The sequence below is a fragment of the Nyctereutes procyonoides genome, unplaced genomic scaffold (assembly GCF_905146905.1).
Source record: "Nyctereutes procyonoides isolate TBG_1078 unplaced genomic scaffold, NYPRO_anot_genome, whole genome shotgun sequence".
Taxonomy (NCBI): Eukaryota; Metazoa; Chordata; class Mammalia; order Carnivora; family Canidae; genus Nyctereutes; species Nyctereutes procyonoides.
In genome coordinates, this window is record NW_026575041.1 from 19,461,703 (window position 1) to 19,475,959 (window position 14,257).

The following is a 14,257-nucleotide window of genomic DNA, read 5'->3' on the forward strand; positions in this document are numbered from 1 at the left end:
AGAGAAGCCCAGTGAACAGGCTTATCAATACTAAAAAATCTTGCAGGTTAATACTGAAGGGTGTGGGCTTTGTCTTGTAATTTAGCACTTCCCAAAGTATGTTCCCTAAAATATCACATCTGAAGGATGTTAATAAGCATCACTCAACAAAAGAGTCTTGTTGTCAGATAAGCTTGGGAAATATTGATTTAAACAAAGTTAAACCAGCTTCTTTGCTTTTGCTTTACCCTGATTTATGTGCATTGTAAAACTCCAAGAAAAATCTAACTACAGTGTTCTTCAGACTTCTGGGATCCTGAACCCTCTCTTTTAAGGCAGACATGTTGCAGGGTTGATGTTCTCCATGACACATTTCACAAGATTTACTTTAGGCAACCACTGAAGTCCTCTCAGCAGGGGATTGCCATCATCTGAATTTCATATTAGAAGATTCTCTGGTCTTGTGAAGAATGGACTGAGATAAGACAAGACCAGAGGCAGGGATCCAGGTTGAAGATGCGTACAACAGTGGGGGCAGGAGATAATGAGAGCTTGACCCCAAGAAGAGAGAAGAAAGAACTGAGAGCTACAACGGACACTTCAGAGGTAGACTTGTCGGGGCTGCCATTAGAATTATACAGGTTGTGCCCTGCTCAGGGACACCTGGCTGGGGAGGTCACAGAGCAGTGGATCGGGCTCACAATCTTTGTAACCAAGCTGCACATCCCGGCACAGAGCTGCCTCCATCCTGATATTTCTGATTCACAACTAACAGTGTCGTTAATGACTGATGAGATGTGGGAGGAAAACCAGAGAATTGTTCAAGAAAATTTGTTTGTTGTTTTGATGATCGTAGGGCTAAAGATACCTTAATTTTTTTTGAAACTTATTTTGATTCTTATAAAATCATAGTACCCGGAGTAGGAATGATATATGTGCAACTCTGCTTGCCCTGAGCAGTCTCTGCCAAAAGCTACAGTTTTATCTCTGATTATTACAGAGAGATTTTTACCAAGACCTTGAACCAAGGGTTACAAGCTCAAAAGACTGCAGAGCACACTCTGGCATCATAAATGACTGAGCTATAGCGGGCAAAGTGTTTACATATGAAGCTTACAGGAATGTACTTCACTTACAAAAAGAAATATATTCTCTTCCATTTGTCTTTGAAAATGAAGACTTCTCCAGCTATCTTTTATAACTATTTTTGATAAGAATATGGATGGCAAGAAGTATTTCTCCATTCCAAGAAAAACTTTTGCACAATATTGTTGATGAATGACAACTGACATGGCTGAAGCATCATGAACACAATAGACAGGGGTGGGCCAGTCCTTCTTATTCTTCAGGAGAATTTGGGAATTTGAATTTTTATATGAAACCCTTCTAGTTATAAATGTTGGCAGAAATTTTTATACTACACTGCATGAGCCTAGGAAAAGCCTATCTCTGGGCCACCAATTTTTTCATGAAGTCTACCTTAGTCTGTCTGTGCTATCATCCATACCCCGGGCCTAATTTTTTTTCAGTTGAAAGATTTCAAATTCATATTTTTAGGTAGATAAGGTGTTATATGACCTGCTGAGTTGCCATACAAACCCATGTTGAATTACCAATGGAGCTAAAGGCACGAGAGTCTGCCGGGATAAAAGTGATGGAAAGTGTGAGGTCCAGTGCTGGGAAATGAGGGGAGGCTACCAATATCCACCTCATGTTGTAATTCATACCTGGTGGATTCTATTTGACAGAGAGGGGAATATGGAATAGTATATGGACTGAGGCCTTGATGTCAGGGGAATTATGAAATAGTACAGAGGGATTTAGTCCTAGGGCTCATATGATGTCATATCTTAGTTCATAGCAGAACTTTCTTAATGGCCCACATGTGAGCACATAGATTGGACCCATCTGTTTGAAAGGGGGAGCTAGCACATGTGTGGTAATCACCATCATTCTAAAGAAACTTTGAGGAGGTGTTTAGTTCCTGCTGATCGGTAAGATTAGAATCAAGCCAGTCTTATGAATAGAAAATGATGAGCAGATGAGCCTGGAAGGAAATGGAAATGTGATGAGATTAGTAGCTGATGTGTACCTCTCTGCAGGGAAAAAAAGCTCTAAGAGATGTCAGGCTGGGAAATACTTTATTTCCTGAAGTGCAAAGAAGAGATTTGGACAAAGCTATAATCTTAGCAGCCACTGCCAAAGTGAGTTGGTCAAGGATCCTTCTTCAAAAGCTGCCACTTAGAAACTGCTAAGTCTAAACATGGAATGAAAAGGTACCTTCATTGTCCTGAGATGCAAGCTTCCCACATGCCTCCAACCAGCAGATATTTATTGAGGACCAACTATGTGCTAATGTGGGCTAGCACCTACAGTGGCTCACAGGCTTGTGGGAATCCACACCCTGCAGAAGACAGACCATGAGTGCTCACAAGGGGTCCCTGGGTGGATTGTGAGCATATTTTTATCTTAGGGCTCCCCAGTAATGTAACATCTTTGGGCAAAGACTCCAAAAACGAAAGGCATGATTCAGTGGCCCAAAGACATAGGCTCCTTGCTTCCATGGATCACGGCACCCCTCTGGTTTGTGCTTTTAATGTTTCAGGACAAATGAATTTTCTGGGAGATAGTTTAAAGGAAACTCTCATCAGATTAATATCATATGTTCCCCCAAAGATTGCTAATTCTGACACTTAGTGAATAGATTTTCTTGTTTCCATGCCTTTGTGAATGGCCTTCCTTATATGGAAGGGAATACTTCCCATTCTCTTCAGAAGGCTGCCCCATGCCTCCTAGATTCACCTCTTCCCAAAACGTTACCTATGTGCATGCCTTTCCTATGTCCTCCCTTTCTTTTCTTACCTACCTCACTCTGTACTTCCTTTTATCTCCTTTCCTGTTTCTTTCTCTCTTCCTTCTTCCCTTGTTTCCTTTCATTCCCCATTACCTCCTTTTCCTTGTTTCAAATGAAGACTTTTCCCATCTAAAACAAACCATATCACAAAGGTATTCAACCCAGTAAGTATATACCTCCTAAAACATTGAACTACCTTACTGAAAGCTGGGAAGAGCAGGGACATGAATCTTCCACAGTCCAGAGAATATGCCCCTAGACTGTACCTAAGAGACAGTAGGACTGGATGGGCAAGGCATGATGGAAAGTGACTGGAACACCTACCCATCCCCAAGTTATTTCTTAATGCCAACTGATAGGTCAAATCAGAGAAATCACGTGTAGTAAAACCAAGAGCAGGTGGTTTAAAGCTTGCTTTTTATTCCTTTCCCTCCATGGGGGCAATATGGGTGATAGTACAGGTTAATTTTAGCTCAGTGCTTTTACGTTTTATCTTGTTCCACTTTTGAGACCTACCCTTTAATTTAGTGTTTGTACATAGTTTTATCTCTAGAAATGGCAGGAAGCACTTGTCTTCCCAATGGTACAGTCCAAGCCCACAAGCAGACAGATCTGAATTCCAGCCCCCATGTTAATATCAGCCCCTGAGTATACTTTGAGAAGGTCATTTCTCCATTTCTCCACTTGTGAAGAGGAAATAAAATTGTTTTCAACTTCTTTGCTATCTTGAGAGGATTCAGTTTTTAATGTTTCTGAAACATTTGAGGATAAAAAGTAAACATAACATCTACTCTAAACACATTTATTCATTTTTAAAAGTGTTTAGCATTCTGAAAAATACTGAAATTAAAACCTCCGCAGTATTGAAATCACACAGCTGAGAAGTCATGAACACTAGGCATCATTTGAAGCTCAAAAGGCAGCTTGGAGCTTTGGAGCCAATGTCTTGGAAAGATTAAGATTATTGCCAGTAATATGATGTTGGTCTGAGAAGCTCATCTGTCTAGACCTGTTTCATCATCTGTAAAGCAGATGGAATGAACATGAATGATGTCTAAATTCCCACTTACTTGTGAGTTAGCTCAATACCTAGTGACTCTGTGCTTTCCTGAGTATAAGGGTAAAGAAATGGAGTTTTTCTTTACTTTGAGGTTCTTCAGGGCATATGAAAATGTCATAGGGATAAGAAAATACTCAAGAGTGGGTCCCCTTCATCTGTTTGCCTACCTGTGTGGTGACCAAGAATAAAGACATAAATGATAAGAGCATCGCTATCCACAACTGGGCTCATGAGAAAAGAGTGAAAATAGATAGACATCTTCACTGGAATGAATTATCAGCAGCCACAGCATCTAAAATCCGACAAGTAGAGAGTGTATCCTTTGGATCCAGTGACCTTCTGAGGCATATTGCTTTAGAATGTAATCAGAGCCAAGAGAAGGGTAACATTATTAGTAATTTATTACAGGGCTTCACAACCTTTGCCCCATTATGGTACACACAGAAGATGATAATATTTATACAGTACTTTTAGTTAAAGAGAAAAGCTAACCCCAACCAGAGATGACCAGCCCTGGGGGTCCAGCTATATGAGGTCACACTCATCTACCCAAGAGTTCAGAGGTTCAGTATCACAGGATATCTGAAACTTACTTGTCACTTGTGGTTGGAAGCTCTGCCTTAGTTTAAATGGCTTTATCTTTAAATTTCTTCCTTGCACAAATCTATTAGCTGGTTCCTGAGACTTTTTGATTATGAGATGGAGGAGAGAAAAAAGAAATCTCTTTTGAGCTTTGTCTTCTGCCTTAGAAGAGTATCAGATGCAAAAAATAGCTCCTAGAAATCGGGAGACTCAGAGTAAGGACACAGAGTTCTTGGGAAGAAGAAGGGGCATTGCCAGGATAGGGAGGAAATATGTGGCAGCCATGTGTGAATGCAGAGATACGTGGTATTTAGAGTGCGATCAGCCTCGACAGTGGCATATGGATTGGTAGTAAAAGCTCTCCATCTCAGAAGTGCTGAGGCCATGTCCCACCTGCAGTGTAAAGAGTAAACTGTTGATGCCTTGCTGGGATGTGCAGAGGCTAGTGGAAGGATACGTTCAAATGATGTTCAGAGGAAGGAGAATGTGGTCACACCCACTAGTTGGGGCAAGCACTTAGGTGACAGGCAGCAGAGGGTGGTGGTTGGGGGCACAGACTCTGGACCAGGTCGAACCCACTTTACTTCACCTTTCCTTGCCTGTTTCTAACCTGTAGTATGGGGATAATCACCCTGTCTTCCCTCCCCCAGGACTGATGTGAGGACAAATGGGTTAGTATCTGTTAAGTACTTGGAAGAGAGCCTGCACGGAGTAATCACTGAGCACCTGATAAACAAGAGATAACAAGGAAACTGAAGCTCCTGCCTCCTGCCTCTCAGCTCCCTTATCAGAGAGAAGTGGGGAGTAGATTTTGAGCAGGAACTGTCGATATAGAAGTGTAAGGAAATAGCAGAAGATATAGCTGTGCTAAAGAAGTTGGGTCTCAAGATAGAGAACTGAAAGAAGTCACAGCTGCCACCCAAGACCTGGTGGCAGTTTTTAAGCAACTGAGAACAGGAAAGGTGCAAAAGAGTAGAGATCATCAAAGATGGTCCCAATTTTCAAAGGACGGGAAAAGCTTGATTCTAGAAACACCGCTCCAAGCTTGATGATGATCCAGAGCCACGTTTGGGGAGGGAGTTTTGAACAGATGGTTAACAGATGCTTCTACATAGGCTGTGCAGGGTGGGGAAAAGAGCATGAGCTGTGACGCCAAATTGACTTGGGTGCGAACCTGTGTTTTGTCACTTACTGGCTGAGTGGCCTTGCAAAAATTTCTTGCTTAACTTAAGAGCCCCACTGCCTCTCTCTAGCTGTAGAATAGAAGTGACAATGTCTACCAGGTTCCTGTGAAAAATAGTGACAATGTAAATCACCACACAAAGGACCGAGCAAAGCAGTTGTGCTGTACATGGTAACATTGTAACAAAAGACGAAGCAGAACGTAGGTTTACAGCAGAGGTCAGCAAATTTTTTATGCAGAGAACCAAGTAGTAAGTATTTTAGGCTTTGTGACCCATACAGTCTCTGCCTCTACCATTGGACTGTGTCTTTAGAGCAGGAAAGCAGCTCTAGGTAATACATTAATGTGTGGGCGTGGCTGCATCCAATAAAACTTTACAAAAGCCAGTGGCCAGGTTTGTCTCATGGGTTAGTTTGCCCATCCCTGGTTTAGACCAACCTGACAGGATTACAACAAGCTCTTCCATTTTATGAGCACTGTGACCTAGGACGAGTTCTTAAATGCAATTTCTTTATCAAAGTGGTGTCATAGTAGTACCTATCTCATGAGATTGTTTGAACAATTAAAGGAAATAAAGGAAAGAATTGAAGCAGCAAGAGGTGTGCCTCTCACAGTGAGTCATTGATATGGGGTAAGCTGGTGATACCTGTTACCTGGCATCGTTATGATTAATCCACTAGCTTAGAATAGGTAGCCAATAAGATAAAATGTAATGGGAACAAGTATAAAATCCTGCTCTTCGGTCCCCAAAAAGAAACCACACACTTTATTGTTTTTCATAGGAAAAAGGCTGAAATGATTTAGTTCATTCATTCACAGAGTTGTGTGGCAGGGCTACCACCCCAACTGCGCATGAGCACAGACTGAATAGAGTGAGATTGTCTTGAACAGTGGAGGTAGTTTGCACAGGGGCCTAAGTAAGTCTGAAATGCTGTGGTTTTATTGTTTTGTCCTAGCCATTGTATTTTAAGAAGGAAGCTTATATATAAAAGAAAACATCATGAAAGAGGCAACCAGTATTATGAATGGCAATCTGTTATATGTAATTAATAAATGACCTGAGAGATGATTATATGAATTAGTTTTTCAATCTGGAATGAGGATTCTGAAATAGCCGGAGGATTTTATGAGTATAGCAGTTTTAAAATATGACCCACCAAATTACTTAACCCTCCTTTCAGCTAGCGGTGAGGTTCATGAGCCCTCTGCTTAAATCTGGGACTCTGGGACTGTGGGCCAACAGAATCTGGATCAAGTGATGCTGTGCCAATTTCTGGGCCCAGGCCTTAGGAAACTGGCACTTCCCACTTTGTGTCCTTTAGTCTGCTTGCTCTTAGAACCTAGCCACCATGCTGCAAGGCTCAGTCCCAACTGTCAACCAACAGACATGTCCAGTGACTGCAGACCCAGCTACCTGGGACTGCAAATTGTATGAGAGATCGAAATAAGAACTTCTACCCTAAAACCAGGAGAGATAATAAAAGCATTATGGGTTATTTAAGCCACTTAGTTTTGGGTCACACAGCAGTAGTTAACTGGCACAATGTGCAAGAGGAATTTGACTTTTTCTCTATAGTCACAAAAAGTAAAACCAGGCTATGGGAAGTGGACAGGCAGTCTGGGCTAATGACAGGCAGGAAGATTCAGGTTCAGTATTAAAAAGAGTTTTGAAAAAATTGAACCCCTCAAACAGAAAATGGGCTGTTTCCTAAGGCAGTGAGTGTGTCTTATTGAAAGTATCTAAACTGAGGCCAGATGACTGCAGGTCCAGAACATCACAGAAGATTTGGGGTGGCGGGGGGTGGGGGAGAAGGGAGGGTGAATTTAGTATGAATCCAGGTTTTTTGTTGGTTAGTTGGTTGGTTTATCTCCCAATTTGCCTTGAAAAGACTTTTGTAACTACAAGGCACTGGATGAATATTTCATTTATTTAACAAACATTTGTTGAATGCTTACTGCATCTCCAGTGGTAGGTGCCAGGAATACATCTGTGAACAAAATAGATGAAAACCAATGCTTTATGGAGCTTATATTCTAATGGGAAGGCACACAATAAATAAGATTATGAGTTAAATATATGTCTGATAATGATACAAATGTCAAGGATAAATATAAAGTATAGGAAGGGGGATATGTAATCCCTGAAGAGAGGTTTACAACGCCAAGTGGAATGGCCTGGAAATTGCCATTTATGATGAGTTAATGGTTAAGGAGCATGCCAGATTGAACTCTCCATTTTAGAAATATTTAATATATTTTCAGATATTCTTAATAATCACTGTGTATAGGACACAAGGTCTCCACACTCAGGCAGCCTCCATGCTTATATTCTACTCCAGGGAGAGAGACCCCAAATGTAAATACATCAGGAAATTGCTGTGAGTGAGAAGCACGGCCTCTACCAGCTGCCATAACTCCAGAATTCTCAGTGTCCATCCATTTTTTTCTTATAAATGTTTTGCATCTTACAGGAATAGACTTACAAACATTTTCTTCTTTGTGTTTCCATCTTTATAATCCACTGGGTTATATAGATTTCCTCTGGTTCTGTCTGATAGTCACAGACCCCAAAGGCACCACAGAAAAATGAAATGGGCTATACTGTACTCTCAGTGGTACTGCTCTAGTTGTGGGTCCTTTTGTTTGGTGCTGGCCTTAGCACCTAAAGAAATTAATCTTTCAGGCCTTTGATTAATTGCCAAAGCACTGATTATTGATCATTGATGAAAACAGAAAATCCAGGTTAGAATAGCTCGGTATTCGCTTGTCACACTGTGGCACAGCAAGAAGGAATAGTTTCTACACAACATCTAATTCATCGTTAATGAAAAATGATACAGAGGAGGAGATAGTGGGGATTTATCTCAGTCAGTTTTGCTTCGATCTCCAGGGCTGCTTCTCCTTTTCCATAGATAATTCCAGCTGATGGGTTGAGGCCTAAGGCAACATGAAGTATGAAGTCTAAAAATCTGATAGAATCATTAATGATTGATATTCCAGATACAAACATAGCTGGACACATGAGTGGGTCTAGAGCAATAAAAATGGAAATTGAGACTTTGAGGTCAGAAATGACGTAGTTCAGTTCAGCAAACATTTATTGAGAGTACACTAGGTTCCAGCAAAGCAAAAAGTCGAGGTCCCCACTTCTTAGTAGCTCACAGTGTATTGAAAGGGCCAAACGCATGAATTGATCACTTCAGTAGATTGTAGCAATTTTGAAAGTGGCTAGAAAATCATTATGAGTAATCGTGGGATTGATAGTGTTCTCTGTGATGTAAGGTGGGTAAGAACCCCGTAGTGCAGGGTTAAAATTGTACTAGCTCTGCCTAACCCTCATGAATAGATTCATAAAGGAAGAAGCACTTGGGGATTGTATGTTATCAGTCTCTTAATTTCTCACAGATGAAGAAACAGAGATTTTCAGGGTCTGAACATTCTCTCCACTTATTATCATAGGGAACAGTTTTGGGTAAATTAATTCTTGATTTCATTTAACAACATTTATTTGACACTTAGGGCTGTACCAGGTACCAGAACACAATAATGAGTAAGAGACAATCCCTGCTCCAGGGTTGTCCTGGAAGGAGTGAGTGGAGACTAAGAAACCACACAGACACTTAAAAACACAGATAATTCATGTTCTGTAGTTATGCACACAGTGGAATGGGAACGTGGTGAGGGTGCCTTCTTCTATCAGCAGGAGGCAGGAATGACTTTGCAGAAGGAGTGTTTGAATGGAAGCTTCTAGAATGAGTCAGGTGTATTCTCAAGAGAAGATCTTCCTTGGAGACAACAGCTGTATGGTGGAATGGAGGTATAAGAACGTGACATACTCAGAACCTCCGAGGCTCCCAGTGTAACGGGGCGGAAAGGCTGGAAAGGGGTGGATAACACACAGTGATAAAGAAGTCTGGCCAGATTCTTGTCCTCAAGGATCCCCAGAAGGGTGTTATACAAGGTCAGTGCCATGATCAGAAGAAAGAACACTTTACAACACAGATGAAGGCCAGAAGCAGGGAGACCAGGAGGCTGTTATAGCAACAAACAAGATGCAGAGGAGGCCTGTCCTGGGCCAGTGTGACAGAGAAGGTGCACATGCTGGTCCCCAAATTTGGTCAGATGTGCATAGTTAGAGCAGAGACTCTAGGTGGATGCCAAGGGTTCTGGAACTGACCAGTGTGTGAGTAGGTGGGGATGTCTTTCATAGGGAATCAAAATAGAAGAAGGGGGAGTTTTGAAGGTAAGGATTTCAGTCTGTGTCATGAGAGGTCCAGAGAATAGATTCCTGGTAAATAGTTGAAGGTACTGGTTTGGTAAAGAGAACGAGGCTTGGGCAGAAGAGTACACATTGGGGAACGATCAGCTGTAGGTGGTGCTGGAAGCCACGGAAAAGACAGAGGAGTCACAGGCCAGAAGGCAGGAAAAGCAGTGTGGGGCTCTTGTAAAAAAGGACATCGAATGGTCAATGCAGGTTTTATAAGGTAAGGCTGCTTTGGTTAAAGAGGTTGCCTAAGTAAGAACTGAATTAGAGTCTAATTCATTAAACAAGCATTTGTGGAGCATATTCTATTGCATGGCTTGACGCGGGAGAGAGAGCAGTGAACAAACCAGGCAAAGTCTGTTTTTGCCCTTCAAGCTTATCAGCTTAGATGAAGAATCACGTATTTAGTTAATCTCCACAAGAGTAAGTGCTGCGAAAGAAAAGTATAGGGTAATTTAAAGTATGTGCTTCAGGAGGGGTATGATGCAGAGGCTGGCACTCGGTCTGTGGGTTTAGAGCAGCATCCCCGAATAAATGACATTTCACTTGGACTTAAAGGGTGAGTAAGCAAGACCCAAGTGAAGGGATCAGGAAGGCACTCCAGGGAGAGAGGGTGGGATATGCAAAAGCTCTAGATGGCAGAGTTTTTGCTTGAGGACCTGAGGATGCCCGTGGGGCCTGAGAAAGAGAGACAGCTGGGTGCTTGGGGTAAGGTAAGGCCATGCGGGACCCAGCTCCCCATAGCACACCTGGAGGCTGCGGCATGCGGCTGTGCAGCTGCCACCTCTCCCTGCCTGTAAGCAGAACACCTGGAGGAACTGGTGTGTAAATCCAGTTCTACTCCAAAAGAAAGCATTTTGACAGCAGCAGGATCCTCTAGTGAATGGTGAACCTCAGGCAAGAGAGTTTCTCCTTTCTTTGGCATCCACCTGGCCCAGAAGGAGCCCCAGAGCCCCATCTCAGAGCCCACCACAGGGCATTTATTGAGAAGTGATGAGGAGGTGATGTTCACAGTGAAGACAGTGAGAGTTGTCTGGATTCAGAAAGAGGCTGTTCAAGGAGAAAAGAGAGGCAGGGAAATGGAGCAGCCCAGAAATCAATGTGTTTTGGTCAACACAACTCACCTGGGAGTATAACATTTTACTTCGGCAGCAACAGCAGAACGTGCCTCTTTAGAGCTCAGCATGTCCGGGAAAATCTCAAGAGTCAAAACCCAGGCCTGGCACATACTGGTTCCGACGTGTTTCTTTTGTGAAATGTAACAAACCAATTGGGAAAATAACTTTAGAAGGAAACTTGATTGATTTCTCAAAGAAAGCAAGAACTCCTATGAAAATGTATCTCAAGTCTATTAAAGCCATTCTCCTAGGCAGCTTTTAAGAGAAACTAAGCTACATTGCAGTTCCATTTTGCAAAAAGCCTTTAATTTGTTGTCCTACATTTTTGGCCTTTGTTTCCATGATGCCTGTCTGGTTGCTTTATTAGGTGAAAAACTGGATGACCAGGTGCTGTAATTCACTGTTGTTTTTTTCCCATTGATGCCGAGTAAGTCTTTATGTTCCTTCTAGCCTCCAAACACATATTTTGTAGTAATAAGCTGTCTTATTCCAGGTAATGATTTAAAGATGAAATATAGGTTCTTCCAGGTTTGTGGTCACACAGAAAATTAAAATTGCCAAAAACTTAATAATACCTGGCTTTAGCACTTAGTAACAAGGGGTCCTCTGAGCCTCTGTTTACTCATCTCTAAGATGGGAACAAATAAACCTCCAAATACTAAAGAGAGTGTTTTGGAAAATGAATGATACAACGGATGGAAGAGTGCTTTATAAACTGTGTCGCCATCTGTGTGTACAAGTATTACTATGATAGTAATTATTATCACTATGACCAAGAAGATTATGCACACTAAGACTCAAAGACTTTGTGTCTGCCATGCAAATTCTTTAGAGACTTCTTCTTCATTTCTGTCCTCTTCCTCAGTTTTCCCAGACACTCATAAGAATAGCACCTCAGACACACAGGAAGAAGTGTCCATCCCCCCCGCCCCTAAAGTTTTCCAGAGAGGAAAAAAAAATATTTTGTTGCTGTTAAAAATGTATTATAACTGTCAAATGTACTTACAATGAGCCATCAAAATTATAAAGCATATATCTCAGTTTTCCTTCTGTACAGTGGCAGTGTAAAACTCACAAATTTTACACGAAAATGGAAAAGAAAATGAATACTGAAAGAATTTAGATGGTGACATCATTGTCCAAGAATTAGAAGATATACCCATTGGTTAACATTTAATAATGATTATATTGGGGGGGGTGTCTGCTGAGGGGCACATTTAACATCCACTAAGTTTATATAATCTGGTACTTTTGGAAAGTCAGTCCTCTTTTCTCCCCTTCTCCACTCCACAGCACGACGAGAGCTCTGCCTCCCTCCTACCCTTTTAGCAATGGTTTCCATTCCTGGGTGTAGGGCATTCCCTGCTCTTACAGATGAACTATGAAAAGTCATGCACTGACCAAGTACTACAGGAATAAGAGAAGTTGAGATGCCCTAGGGCACAGAACAGGCCTTTGGTTGGGCAGGCAGAGGGAGGAGTGGCAAGGAAAGTTTTTCTACATTCTGATTGGAAAATCCTTTCTCTTTCACAACTAGGTGACTGTGACGGATGGCGGCTCCTCTCCCAAACAATCCACCATTTGGGTGGTGGTTCAGGTTTTGGATGAAAATGACAATAAGCCCCAGTTCCCTGAGAAGGTTTACCAGATCAAGCTGCCAGAACGTGACCGAAAAAAGAGAGGAGAACCCATTTATAGGGCTTTTGCGTTTGACAGAGATGAAGGCCCCAATGCAGAAATCTCCTACAGTATCGTGGATGGGAATGATGATGGAAAGTTTTTTATTGACCCTAAAACTGGCATGGTTTCTTCCAGAAAGCAGTTTACAGCAGGGAGTTATGACATCCTAACGGTAAGATTTTCCTGAACCTCAATAACATTCATGGTGGGGGGAGTTATATTCTTACTCATGTATATTTGTTTGAGTAATAAATCTTTAGACTAACAGGTGCAGCCACACAGCTGTGGAAGGCTACTTTCTGTTTCAGTGACATTTTTAAATAATAATACCATTTCCCTTGGTTGTGTCCTATCAGCAAACCTCCTTTGTTCCCAGGACACAGCCTGCTTCATCACATACTCAGGCACACTTCCTGCAGCCTTAAATCATTTCAAGGTGCTCAGCATAGGTGGAAACTGAGGGTAGGAGATTACCAGAGTGATATATTACACCCACCACTCAACATATCGCTCACTGTGTCCCCAAGACTTCCCAAAGAAAACAACTCTTGTAACTGTTGACAGTATGATAGGACATGAATTTAGCTGTGAAAATTGTGAGACACAAATCTCAGCTATGATTATTCTGCCTAAGCTGCAAAAGTGGGAAAACTTAAGTAAAAAATGACATTTTTCATGGTTAGAAAAATTTTAAAAAACAAAAACAAAAACATGAGCACTATCTCAAACAGAAACTTAAATTCCCACATCTAAAGTGCCAGCCTGCTCCCACCACCCACCCCACCACCACTTTAGAAAAGTAGCACCTATGCAAGAAAGGGGATTGCTCATCCTTACAGGTAATGGGGCACTTTCCTGGGTCCCAACAACTGTCAAGAGTTAGCACCGTCTGCTGTCCTTCTCTTAGTTTGCAGCCTTCTCTGCTGTATACAGGCAGTCCTGTATTATTTTAAAGGATAGTCTGAGTCCCTTGATCTGTCTTTTCATTCTTATGGTCTGGACTTGGATTTCTTCCCTACTCAATAACGTATCCATAACAGTGGGCAGAGAAAAGAAGATAATAAAAAACTGGCCCTATTTCTACCATTAGCAGCTCTGATGTAATACATGCTACTATAGTTATGTGAGACTTGACAATGGGAGTCTTTGAGGACTGGATAGACTATGGTGGATACTGTTGGTGCCCCACCAAGATCCCCTTCACCAGGCTGGTGCAGCTAGACCTCAACTGCTGTGAGTCTTGCCTAAGGGCTCACAGCTGCCTCCTTCTGGGGAGAATCATCCTTGGCTGAACTTCTTGACTCAGGAGATTCCACACTCCCACCCCAGCCCAACAGCCGATAGCCAATGGCACAAAAGACCAACCCCTTGCCCCTCCCCTCCCCGCCCCATGGCTCCAACCCAGGAGTGCCATTAAGGATTCAGAACTCCCCATGGGGTCAGGTGGAGGAGGTTAAACTTCAGCTGAGACCATACCCTTGTTTACCATCTTTCTCCATTTATCCTGCTTCATTCAGTCCATTTCTCCTGAGAACAC

The 14,257-nt window shown here is 42.1% G+C and overlaps 1 protein-coding gene across 1 annotated transcript in view; it reads left to right on the plus strand.

Moving 5' to 3' along the window:
- Positions 1-14,257, plus strand: part of FAT3 (FAT atypical cadherin 3) — a 652,865-nt gene that overhangs the window by 512,791 nt on the left and 125,817 nt on the right. Inside the window, exon 5 of the mRNA XM_055320836.1 lies at positions 12,578-12,892. Coding sequence (XP_055176811.1) covers positions 12,578-12,892 — 315 coding nt within the window. The remainder of the gene's footprint in view (positions 1-12,577; positions 12,893-14,257) is intronic.